The sequence below is a fragment of the Trachurus trachurus genome, assembly GCF_905171665.1.
Source record: "Trachurus trachurus genome assembly, chromosome: 3".
NCBI lineage: Eukaryota > Metazoa > Chordata > Actinopteri > Carangiformes > Carangidae > Trachurus > Trachurus trachurus.
This window is the reverse complement of record NC_139893.1, coordinates 13087185-13100604: the sequence shown is the minus strand read 5'-3', so window position 1 is coordinate 13100604 and position 13420 is coordinate 13087185. Positions and strand designations below refer to the sequence as shown.

The 13420-nt window shown below is 45.0% G+C and overlaps 1 protein-coding gene across 1 annotated transcript in view; it reads left to right on the top strand.

Annotated features, from left to right (window-relative positions):
• gse1b (Gse1 coiled-coil protein b) overlaps positions 1–13420 on the top strand; it is a 165534-nt gene that overhangs the window by 43567 nt on the left and 108547 nt on the right. The window contains exon 2 of the mRNA XM_083969359.1: positions 4883–5030. Within this exon, the coding sequence (XP_083825485.1) occupies positions 4883–5030 (148 nt within the window). The remainder of the gene's footprint in view (positions 1–4882; positions 5031–13420) is intronic.

Here is a 13420-nt window from a genome sequence, read left to right as displayed (position 1 = left end):
GGGTGGTGGGGTGTAATTTGAGCCCCAGGCTTGGACAGGACTGCTGCAGATTTCATCCAGGCAGAAAAAGCAAGACATGGGAGCCGCAGGGTGAGCAGAGAGAGGAGGAGAGAGGGAGGTCAGGACAGCTGAAAGAGTAAGAGGAGTGGATGTTAGAGAGAGAGAGAGAGAGAGAGAGAGAGAGAGAGAGAGAGACAAAGAGTAGCAAGGCTCTTTTTAACTCGGCCTCCGTGGAAGAGAGATGTCAGTCTGTGTCAGTTCGCTCCACTAACCAGCCTGTAGCAGGAGAAACAGATCTCTCCCTCCCTCTCTCTCTCACACTTTCTTGGTTTCTCTCCCTCTCGCTCCCTCCCACACCATCTCTATCTACTTTCTTCTCTCATATCTTTTGGTGATAGCTTTTCTGCCTCAGTTGAGAGAAGCAGAAACACCCCACAGCTCAGGGGAAAACAGCAAGACTAAGTAAAAGACCAAGCAGTGAACCAGTCATCTCTAAAAGGCAAGCAATGTATAGTGCAGGTCTTCTCCTGATCACACCATGGGTGAGTGAGAACGGGCTGCTACAAAATGCTGTGGAGTAAGGGCCCCGAAGGCAGGGCACGCTGCCGGCTCCGCTGCAGCGTTCCCTGCACTGTTGTGAGGAGGGCAGCACACAACTCTTCAAACACAGAAGGGATCAAATCTTCAAATCCCCTGGAAATGTCAACCACGTTTGAGGAAATGTCAGTCGAGCCGAGGACACGCACAAACACACATCAGCGCGGGTGTGCGCACACACACAGGCACCCGCACTCAAAACCATGCCAAGAGAGGCAATGTGATATAGGGCAGTCACATCCTGTGGGTGAAATCAGTTTCATCTCCCTCATTTTCCCCCAAAATCTGAAGGTAGAATCACAGTATGCTTCTGGAGGTATTTACTCACAACAATGTTCGAGTTATAATCCATGGCATTTTCACATGAATGAACATCTGCTGTGCAACTCTCCTCACAAAATGATGTAACACAATAGTGACTCAACTTGTAATGCCAGCATACTGAAGGATTGGTACCAGAGGATATCGAAGAATAATTACATAATTCTTTGCTTGAAGGTCCTTTAAAACTCTGTACTCAGTCTTACTCGACTTTTAAGCTGGTTTGTGGAGGGGTATTTCAAGGATTTTTATATGAAATTATAATTTCCTGGTGTCTGGTCTTATTCTCATCCTTATATGGAGCACGCTGTGATAATACAGTAAATGCAGTATCTTACAGTAACTCTTCATATGAAGATCCTTAGTTTCCTCAGGTGATCTCATCTGCAGCCACTGACATCATCCGATGTTCCTATTGATCTCTCTTCACCCCCACTGACTAACTTATCGACATCCTCAAGTGTATTTCCTGTCTAGACTGTCAGCAGTGTTTATGGATGGCCCTGCCCCCCGGTGACACGTGCGCGCACACACATGTGTGGCCACCTCCTCTGTTTATTGATGTGTCCTTTTGCTTTTGACTCCGTCCCCCTCCTTAATGAATCTGGTAGGTGTGTGCAGATGTTGTGCAGGGCTCAAGTATCGACGGGCACGGCTGTGATGAAAGAGCTTGTCCCTGAAGAGGCCTGGGTTAGGTCACAATGAGTGTGTGAGAGAGAGACAGAGAGAGAGAGAGAGTAATTGTTTGAGGGTGCTTGTGTTTGTGGGTGATGTGCATGCGTATCCCCTCATCACTCACTGTGTGTCACCACTAGGAAGTTACACTAAGCCCCAGAGCAGGGTGTGTGTGCATGTGTGTGTGCGCACAAGAGGATGTCAGCAGTGCTTTAAGAGGTTGACAGGTGAGATGTGGGTTGAGACAGGCAGATGACTAGAGTGGTTGTGACTGTCTTGACTGACAAGTCTCTCTCTCTCTCTCTCTGCCTCTCTCTCTCTCTAAACCCACATGAGCACTCACACTTTTCCCCGTGCCAGCCTGCAGGCCCCTCCAGCCTCTCGCTTTATCTGCAGCTTCCTATCATGATCTGCACCGAGCTGCTAATGTCTTCTGATCCTTTGAGGGCATCCAGTACTCGGCACTGCTGCGTGATTTTGGCTGACAGGCTCTTGCTCCGTGTCCTGCGGCATCATCCATTACCATCTACCTCCTTACCGATTAGAGATGATGATGCTGAACTGTGGAATTAACCTCAATTAGTACTACCTCTGTAGATCTTTCTCATTTCACCTCCTGACTCTTATACTCCATTTTACATGTCCCCGGTCCATTGCTGTTCCATTCACAGGGCATATATCAACATGGGTGTGCACATGAACGAAAAGCAGTAACACAGTTATTTCATAGTTTTATCTAACCTTCTGTGGAATCACAAAGGAACACATTTTCTTATTTTTGCCATTCTTTGCCCATTCAGTAGCTGGTTTGTTGGTCCACCACTTTGAAGCTGAAATATTGCATAGATTGACAAGAAATTATTAATTGTTCCCAGAGGATGAACATCCTCACTTTGATTATCCCCTGACATTTACTCGTAGCACCTCTAGCAGGTTTATATTTTAATTTTTACAGATACAGGAACAAAATCTTGTCAAATTTCAAGGTCCTTAACAAAGTCTGCGGGCAAATGTTAGCATGTTACTATATTAGTGTAACATGGTAATAAATGTAAGCACTTTATCCATCAGAAACAGAGCAACACATGCTGCATCTGGAATCATTTCAGGCAGTTATTATAGTATTAACAAATTTGCTGTTGAAGTTAAATTGTATAAACATAATTTCTAGTAGCTGTATTATTGTAGTATATTAATTTGTGCATTGCAATCTAATTAAACATTCACAAAGATTGACAAGTTGATTGCTTTCGTCCTCAGCTGTAGACTACTACCTAATGTTTGCACCCACAATAATACTCCATTGAGCAATAACATGCTTTAAGTAATCACGGCTCTTCCCAATTATATGGGCAAAATGAGTCATTTGAGAGCAATGATGGCAACAGCTACATTTGTGCCATCAAATCTTGGCTTCCAGCTTGTTCTTTAAGACCAATATGTCAAGTGTTACTCTCTGCCATCTGCTTTAGAGGATGAGAGAAGCAACAATATCGCAGTAATTAAATTACAAATGTTTGCGGCCTTGACCCAGACACTGTTTCCTTTTTAGTCACCTTCTCTTTTCAGAATTGCATGTACTTTGGGGAGAGTTCAATACTACAATACCGTTCAAAAGACAGAGGAGGATAGTCAGCAAGGCGGCTGGAAGAAAAAAGCAGTAGATGGAAAAGGTTAGACAACATGTAAGCAGGTTTGTTTTCTAGAGTAGATGTAATCTCCAGGCTCAGACATGACTATTTAGATGCTCTTTTTTTTATTTACACCTGAAATGTTAGGGGAAGCATAAACACACCTGACGAGGATGATAAGATAAGCAAAGCAAATAGGCGGACAAACCCAGTCACGCACGCATGCACTCGCATGAGAATCCTAATACTTCAGGAGAGTGTGGGAGAGGTGAATCGTTAGTTCGAACAAAGAGTGATGTTATTGTTAAGTGAGGTCTGTTTAAATGGTTTTTAACTGCTGCTGTGGCAGAAGCAGCTGTTGGGTCTAGAAGAGAGGGCAGGTGGGCAGGTCAGAGAAGAGGCAGTTGAAATAAACCTCCAACCACAAAAAGAAAAAAAAATCCCTCAGACCAGCAGGTGCATTTACATATAGGCCAACAGCCAAAATACTTGTCGGTTTTTGTGTCATTGTTACTATTGTGGTTTTTCCCACTCAGTCTGTAACTGTAACAAGAAGCAGTGATGCACCTTGATGCTCACCAATGTGCGTGCGTGTGAATGTAAGCACAGGCACACACAGGAACGTAAAAAAAAAAGCACTAACTACTTCCCCCTGGCTCCTCATGAGAAGTCATTAGGAATGTGTCTGTGTGTTTTATTTTTAGCAGTGTGTGTTTAGGAGGGGTAGTAGAGTCTCGTCAGTCTTCAGGGCCCTCCTGCTCTGTCGCTCTGTGTCTCTGTCTCCAGCTGAGAGCTATGTATATTTCATAAGCCCAGGGTGCCTTTTTGTCTTAAGATGCGCTGCACCTCCCCTGCCTGTCTCTCTGCTACTCGTCAATGGAGGGAGCCATCACAGCCTCTTTTAAACTCTCCTCCACTGCTCTCTCTCTCTCTCTCTCTCTCTCTCTCTCTCTCTCTCTCTCTCTCTCTCTCTCTCTCTCTCTCTCTCTCTCTCCTCGCTGACAGCCACCCTCTGCTTCTCCCTCTTCTTTTCATGGTCAGCTTGTTTCTCTCCTGAAGCCTCATCCCTCTTTTCCTCTATTCAGCTGTGGAGGGGAGCGCAGTAAAGTACATCCAAGCAGACTTGGGCTGTCAGGAAAAGTCTCTCTCTCTCTGTTTCTCTCCGTCTTTGATTCTGTCTGTCTGTCTGTTTTCTGGCTCTGTCACTTCAGGGAAGGGACACAGCTTCACCCAGCGCTGCATCCCCTTTAGTTGTTGTCTTTTTATAGCAGAAATCTGAGCACGGTGACAGCAGCTAAAAATGGCTGCAACAATGACGGAGTTAGATCAGCAGTTAATTGCTATATTTACAATATCTGGTCTATTTTTATTGTTTAGATTTGGTTATGATGCAAATATTGGAGGTTGTAGCTGCAATAATGGTTGAACATTGGTCACGAGAGTTGGTAACATTTTCAAGAGTAGTTTTAAGGGAATCTGTATGTTGGTTGTTGGTAATTAATCTCTGTGATTTGTATTGAAGTTACTCATTGATTCAGAGGTTAATTAATGGACTCCACTTCTCTCCTACAAAAAGATGCACTTATTTTGCAGAGATTCTTCCTCTGTTCCTTCCACATTAACCACTAAGGATGTTCATTATGTTTTCTGTTTTTCAGGCCGGTGTTGTGACTGAGGCTGCGGCTGGACCCAGTAAGGAGGTGGACTCGGGGTCAGGGCCCTCACAACCTGCAGGAGACCGCACTCTATCTCGCTCAGTGACCTCAGAGCCAGAGAAGTCTGACCAAGCTGACCGTCCACTTCCCAGTGAGTATTGCTCTCCCAGAGGCCAGAGAACAGTCTATAATGTTGTTGTTGTAATTTTCTGTGTTTTGTTTTTCTCTTTGTGGTTTCTGCATTTCACTTAACACACATCCAAGCAAAAATAAATCCCTGTTCTCCAACCTTTTGTAGCGTAATTCACGGTTTTATATAGCATTTCTTGATATTGTCTCTCTGTGCTGTGACACCTCCAAGAGAGAATGTACAGTAATAGAGGCTTTGGTTTAGTAGGAGCAAGAATGAACCATAGCCCCAGAATATATGGCTTCACTTAGCGGCCATCTTATCTCTGCTTCCTTCCTCCTGTGAGAGGTGTTCTCCTGACTCTGCTGTGCAGCAGCACAGGAAGCAGTGACACCCCTGCAGTGACTATGATGAGGTCGGAGGCAGTTTAATCACTGAGACTGAAGAGTGGCTAAATTCCTTTTGAGTTTTTCTTTTCGGACTTGTTCTATCATGTCTCCTAACACATCTTCCTCTTGTAACTACCGCTCTCCCATGTCCCCATTTTATTTGATCAGTATATAACTACCTACAATACCTGTCGCCCTCTGACGTGAAACTAGATCAACTCTTTTTTTGTGGCACTGCAACCGTCAACCTGTACAACTTGTATGAGGGCAGAGCAGATGAGAATAATTTCCCTGCAGTTTGTTTTGCAAATGTGCAGAGGATTTGACCTCTTCACCCTGCTTTGACTGTATTGTTTGATAACAACTGCTATTCATTATCAAACAAAGAAACCAGCAAACCAAACCTGTGCACACAACATATACACAGATGCACATGCTTGAACACGTCTCACTTATCTATCTATCTATCTATCTATCTATCTATCTATCTATCTATCTATCTATCTATCTATCTATCTATCTATCTATCTATCTATCTATCTATCTATCTATCTATCTATCTATCTATCTTGCTATGCTATGCTATGCTATGCTATGCTATGCTATTCCAGTATATGTTGTATATATGGATGCTGATAAAGGAAAGGGTGGAAGTGACAAAGTGAAACTGAGCGATGAGGTAGAAGATGTCATGATGAAGCAGGCAGGGACAGAAAAAAAAAGTGTGTGTGTGTGTGTGTATACTGTGTGTGTGTGTGTGTGTGTGTGTGTGTGTGTGTGTGTGTGTATACTGTATGTGTGTGTGAGTGAGCATGCCCCGAGGGAGTCCATCACTACAGTGGGTTTTGGAGCTCAGTGCGTTTATGTGGAAAGTGCTGCTGTCTCCTCTTATCAGCGTAGCTGGACTGCCTTTTCACTGGGCGTCTATTCCCTCTCTCTTTGGCTTTTTTTTTTTTTTTTACACAAATATTCACACCACACAGGAGTTTTGTATTTTTAATTGTCTTAACTTTTCATCCTTTTGTTCACTTTTTCTGTCTCTCTCTCTCTGTCTCCTCGCTGCTCTATCTGTCGCTCCTGCTCTCAGCTCTTTCCCGCACAGGCTTCTTTTTCTCTGAGGCTATTTCTGTTTAGCCGTGAGGGCCCCCCTGTCATTTACAGAAACTCATCTCAAGCTCTCTTTCCAAATGAACCCACCCAACACTTCGCTTGCACGCACACACGGATGCACACACACACGCGCGTGCTGCACACACACACACACACACACATACACGCGTTCACACACACCACAGGCACACTAGCTCAACCACAACACACTTAAAGGCACTTGGTTAAACAGTCGTGACAAAGTCGGCCACCATACACCCACAGATACACACGTACATGAAGAAGACTGAACGGTCCTCCCAGTGGTCTAGTGTGGGTTGAGAACAAGGTTTCATGAGTTATTTAAGTGCTCTCCATCATGTGTGTTGCGCTGTGGCTCACACTGACATGACACGGCCCATTTCTTCCGCTCAGGCTAGAAACGTGACACAAGACACGCTTGTGGTGTTCACACAAAATGGAGTAGAGAGGTTCACAATCAGTCATGATCTCAAGACTGCTGTGTTTAAATCATTAAACGGGTCCCTATGTAACGGCTCCAGTGAGGCTATAGGGACAGGCTGATAGGTTGAGACAGTTGCAGTTACGCAGTCCTGCTGTCCACAGCAGTCTCCTCTCTGCTGGTTTTTAATTGTGCATGTGTGAATATTTAATGCTTTAATGGTTGCAGCTCTATTTTGAATGTTTGCTTTGACCAGAGGTGTATGAGAGAGGAAGGATGTGCACTTTCACATTGCACCATTTGGTTAAAGAGATATTCGCATTTGTGAGAAGTATGTCAGAGATAGACATTTTAAAATACACCCAGATCAGAAATGTTTTAAAAAAAACAGACATACATCCAATTTCCATTCATTTAAAATGCCCAAACATATCCCTTCTCATCGCAATCCTCCATCAGACAGGAATTAGATTATAAGGGAGACGATGCAACATCTGGGTTGACCCATGAAGACATGCACCAAAAGCTTGTCATACATCACTTGTCAGACTCAAAACAACCACATGGTCAATACATCACTATTAGTGGTGAAGGACCAAGCAGAGAGACACGTCTAATATGAGGGGCAGAATGTATGGTAAGGAAATTTTTAGCATTACGCTCTTCTTTGCCTGCACTACCACAGCATCTATCACTGTGAATTCAGCCTTTTCTCAACATTTGTTCTGCCCCCCCCCCCTCTATTGTTTCAGTCCTCTGTTCTCAATCCTGTCATACTAACCAAGTATGTTTACAGACATGTATGTTTATGTTTGTGTGTGCCTCTGTGTATGTCTTTGCTATGTTTTTTTTTTTTTTTTTTGGTCACTGAATTACACATGCTGCTGATGTGATTGTCTTGAGAAAAGCTGTGAGTGTGTTTTGATTGCAACGGCACAGCTGGACTTGGCAGGCTTGGCAGTCTTGTGCGCTTGGCTGCTGGCCAGTTCAATACAATTACAATTACCCACCGTGGGAGCATAGAGCACCATTGAAGATGGGGGTGTGGGTGCTGGTTGGGGCACAGAGGGGGGGTAATTCCCAATATCTGGCAACTCTCATTTGCCCGGGAGGAGGATCAATGTCTGAGCTGTTGCTTTTGCCGTTGTGGTTAACATTTTGCATTAAGAGTCTTGCATGTAGAACACAGCAGTCGGGTTCAATCCATAAGGGGCCATGTATGGATAGCACATATTCTGCACATACACACACATTAAATGAGGAACTGTTTGTCCAAGAGAGGGTGATTATAGGTGCCCATCCCTGAGAACAGGTCAGCAGGTGGTGAGGTGAGAGGAGCAGTGCCCGGAAGAATACAGCTGAAGGATGACAGGAGCAGTGTGCTGAGGTGGGGAGGAAAGGTATGGTGAAAGAAGGACAAGGACACTGAATGGAGAGGCAAAGGGGGGGGGGGGTTGTGTTGTGAACACACAGAAAGAGAGAGAGGGAGATTGGAGGGTGACAGAGGAGGGATGGAGAGGAATGCCACTGCTTGCTCCCCCTCCTCTGCTCCCTCTCTTTTCTTCTTTTCTTTTGTCGCCCTCAGTAGGGAGGGCAGGAGGGTGGGCTAACTTCGAAAGACAGTGACAAGCTTGCCACTGCTCCCATGAAGCACAGCAGATGGAAGTGTGTGTGTGTGTGTGTGTGTGTATGTGTGTGTGATTAAAATGCCACTGGAGACCAGGGTATACCGAGTCCCTTGGCAGCACCACGCTTGGCAGAGTGCCACCTCACTGCCCTCTTTTTCCAGCCCAGCAGAGTGGGCGTTGAGGTGTGTTTGAGTGCGTGTTAAGTGAGGGGAAGCAGTCTCAACAAACAAAATATTAATCCACAGTGTTCCCATTGTCTGTTCCGCTACATCTTTTCTTCAGGGGGCAAACGAGCCGGATAGCCTGCATGCGTGCGTGGCTGTTTTTTTCATCCATCTATTTGAGTAATTCAGTAATGTAATGATCACAGGATTTTTGAGAAACAGAGCTCTGTTCTGCAGTGTGGCGCCAGTCCTGGCGGGCATGGGGAAATCAGTCAGGAGACAGTGGGTTTGGCACCGTGCCACGGTTATTAGCCGCTCACAGGGTGGGCATGGGGTTATGCCCTGACTCAATCACTCACTGTGTTTGCATTTGTGTGTTTAATGTGTTTGTTTGTGTGCGTGTGTGTTTGTGCGTGTCTAGCATTTGAGTCATGATTCTCCTCTGGTCACACTGACCTTATTGTGCAGTCACTCCTGGTTGATTTGTACCCTTTCCAACACATTCCTCTCCCCAAAAGGCTGAGAAACAGGCCGTAAGCCCCCTCCCCTTCATATTCTTTTTCTGCCTCTCTCTCCCCCTCTCTTACTCTCTCGCTCTCGCTCTCGTCTTCTCTCCGGATGGGTTTGATTTAGTGACTGTGGTTTTCCATCCAGAGCCTGGAAGCCAGAAAGAGTAGACTTGGGGAGAGACCTATAGATTCACAGCCAGCGGAGCACGTCATTACTTGGCTATAGCTCATCAGCAGATACATCAGCAGGCTGGAGCGCTAATAGATGCGAGCTGTCGCCGTTCAGGAAGTAATAAACCTCTCTTCATTTCATCCTTAATTATTTCCTTCTCATGGATTGAGAGAATTGCACAAAATGATGACAGCAAATAGCATCTGAGAGTGTGTGCTCTTAGGATGAATGTGCACAGACGAACATACACCCGCACCCACATACGTATATATACTGTAAGTATGCATTAGTACTATGCATTGTATAGTACTATGTGCTGCAGGGAGCAAAGGAAATCCTTTTGTGTATGTGGGAGCAGCCATGTTGAGGACTATGAGGCCACCTGATATGAGGTCAGGAGTCAGTGTAGAGCAGAGAGGTCAGGTTACAGACATGTTTCAGCAGCAGCCCTCAAAAAGATGACCACTTTGTGAGAGACCTCCAGGCCCTGACCTCTGACCTTACATTCACCAGGAAACAGGTGTTCAAGGAGGATTAAGCCTCGCTGTCTGCTCACTGAGCTGGCTGCAAGCTGTGTTGTGTGTGTTTGATTTGCCAAGAGATGGACAAAATAAGACAACCTTACAGCAATGCGGCACCATGATGTTAAGTTAAGAAAAAGTGTAGATGCTTGAACAGCTAAATTTGATCAATATCTGTTCTTTTTCTCGTCTTTCTCTCTTTCCCTTTGTTTATACTGCATCTCCATTCCTCTTCATACCTTTCTGCTACCCCATGACGTCGATCATCCACCTTGTCTCCACCACCACCCTCTCTTCCTCCTTTCTTTGTGCTCTTCGATCCTTCATTTTCTCTCTCCTTCTCTCCCTCTCTGACTGTCCTCCACTGTCAGGCGACTTGGCTGAGGCTAAGTGCTTTTTGCTGTCTCGCTGCAGGTGGGACTGTAATAAAGCTTGTCAGTGGGAGGCATGGGTCACACTGTCACATGCTCTTTGCCTCCCCTCTGTTAACTGCTGCCCCCCCCACCTCCAACACATACACACCCATCCCATCCTTGCCAAACGCCCTGTGCCATTCTTTTCCGAGATCCCCTGCTTTTATTTTTCCTCTCATCCGTCTCCCTTTTCTTCCCTATTTCGTGTTGCTCTTACCCGAAACCGTGCTCCTTGACTTATCTCTTATGCCTCTCTCTCTCTCTCTGTCTCTCTCTCTCTCTCTCTCTCCCCCTCTGGTTTCCTTGCCAACGGCACTTTCAGGAACATGATGAAGAAGAGCAGCAACAGGAGACACCCCTCTCAACATAACAACCACACACACACACTCATACATACACACACGATTACGCACATGCACACACAATCCATGTAAATGACTCCAGGTGAGGTTGTATTGTTTGCCCAGCTGCTCCTGCTAACCAGCCTCTCCAGTTCCATAGTAAACCAGCAGGCTGCATGGAAATCAACTTCCTCTACACAAAACAGTTCTCTGTTCCTCCTCCTTGTCGTTTTATGTTTGCACAGTTTATGTGCTTGAATGTTTATGTAGGTCTGTGCTTGCTACCGCACATTAAGGCCATCTAAAGGTTAGAGCTTGTACCCTTTTTGCATGCAGGTTTTTCAGACTTATTTAAAGACATATTCGTATTCCAGTCTGTGTGTGTGTGCGTGTGTGTGTGTGTGTCTGAGAGCAATAGAAATGGCTTGTACACAGTATCTTACTTGTTCTAGCCACAGGATGGCAACACTGAGCCCCGTCTTTAAAGGAATCCTTCTCTACAAGCCACTGTTCATTCACATGCACACTCACGCATACATGCACACACATACACACACGCGCGGCCCTCTTTAGTCTGAGTTAGCCCAGGCTTGTGTAAGGTGACAGAGTGCAGTGAATAATTTAGTCCTGGCCATGTTAATGGCTGACAGTGAACATGGCCTCTCTACTCTGCTGTTGGCCCATTACTAGTACACTCTGTTTCACTCTCACTCTTTCTTTCTGTCCCTCGTCCCTTTTTCTGCTACGATTTCCATTTATGTTGCTCTTATGGCAGTATCTAAATGTCAGCTTTTCCCAATCATGGCATTGTTATGACATCACAAGAGAGGAAGGAAATGTGAACACTTGTCTCATGATTATACCTTAATATGTCATAATAATATATGATTTTAAAAATGGATCACAGCAAATGTTGAAGGGGTTATATTTGAATGTGTATTGTGACAGCTTGGTCAGCCCATAGATGTATTTACTTCTGTGTGACTGAGCACCACCAGCATGAAAATGAGCGTTTAGGAACACCTTCACCTCTTTTCTGTCCTGTTCCTTCACCCACCTTGGTTTGTGAGTGTTGTTTTTACTAGTAATTCATATTGACTTATCCTGTCCTGCCTTTCTTCGAAGCTGTTTAAAATCCCTTGTGATCAATGACTACATATAATTAACAATTTCCAATTACCTCACAGGAATACATCTTCAAATTACTTCTTTTCACTTCCCTGACCTTATTATTTCTTTCTCCTGGTAGTCACGGTCACCCCCAGCAAAAATTATTTCACAGCCAGGCCTTTTTATTTAGCAAGATGAAATATGTGGGTTTTATCTTGTGCCAAGGGCAGCACAGGCTTATTTTGCGGTTGCAGAACTAGATGCAAGATATGTTAATTCACGTGCATTTTTATATGTACATTTCTCAATGTATTTACAGTGGTACAGTACAGTAGTTACTTGTTTCTCTGTAAAGACTTTAACGATATTGATTTAGTGCTTAGCATTTAGCTCACTAATTAGTTAAAATCTCTGACCATTGTTAAACTGCAACAGTTTTATCTCATTAATGCATCTTCATTCATCTATATTTTCCCATCCTCGTAAATTTTTACTTCCTCTGTGGTCTCCCTCTTCGGTTTTCCACCTCATTTTCTCTCTACATAAACTGTTTAGCAGATACACAGGAAATGTGTATATGTATGTATGTGTGTGTCTGTCTGTGTGTGTGTGTGTGTGTGTGTGTGTGTGTGTGTGTGTGTGTGTGTGTGTGTGTGTGTGTGTGAGAGGAGAGAGAGAGAGAGAGAGAGAGAGAGAGAGAGAGAGAGAGAGAGAGAGAGTAGGCCCAGTCAAGCACTATTAATGCTGTGATTGCCCCACTGGGCTTGAGTTCTCCGTGTGTGTGACGTGGGTGAAGAATAATATGACCCTGACACTAATTCAATCACATACACTAAACAAATTATAGCTCCCTCCCTCTCCATCCCTCTCCCTTCATTTCCCTCGCTCTCAATTCAACCATGAGGATGTTCCATGTGGTGTACGTGGTTTCCAGCTTGTACAGCCCATGTGTGTTTTCCTGGGCTCAGCCTCCCTCCATTTTTCTTCCTGATATGATCAGCATGAGTGTGTTTGGGGCAGTAGGAGCCGTGGAGCCTGGTGTAGCAGGCTGCAGCAGCACTGAGGTCTGGCCAGGCTCAGGCAGACTCAAGGAGGATTGGGAGTGATGTGTCCAGGGTGAGACACCCCATAGTCGGGACTCCCCACCAGTTTCTCTGGCTCCAGCCTGGCTGATAGAGTCCAGCTGGGCGTGGAGAGGAGGTGCTTCATCCATCTCCTGGCCTCCTTTTTCCTGTCTTCTCTTCAGCATCTGTCTGTCAGATCAAAGAGCTCATCTCCTCACTTCTACATTCCTTCTTACCTTTGCAGTTTTGTACCACTTCTTCTTGTTAGCTGCATGCATTTCACCCATTTGTTTCTTTCAATCACTCTGCCCCACCTCCTCTTCTGTCTTCCTCTCTCCTGCTGCTTTTTTTTCTTTCTCCCCACAGCACATCACACATATACTCTTCATCCTCCTCCTCCAGCTCTCTATCTCTCTCACACACACAAACACATCCAGAACCCTTGAAGTGGGGTCATGATTGAGGCGTACTGTTAATTAGCCGGCAGTGGTTGTTGTAGCAATGCGATGGTAGGGTGTAATTAATTAGGTGGCATGTGCACAGTGGGA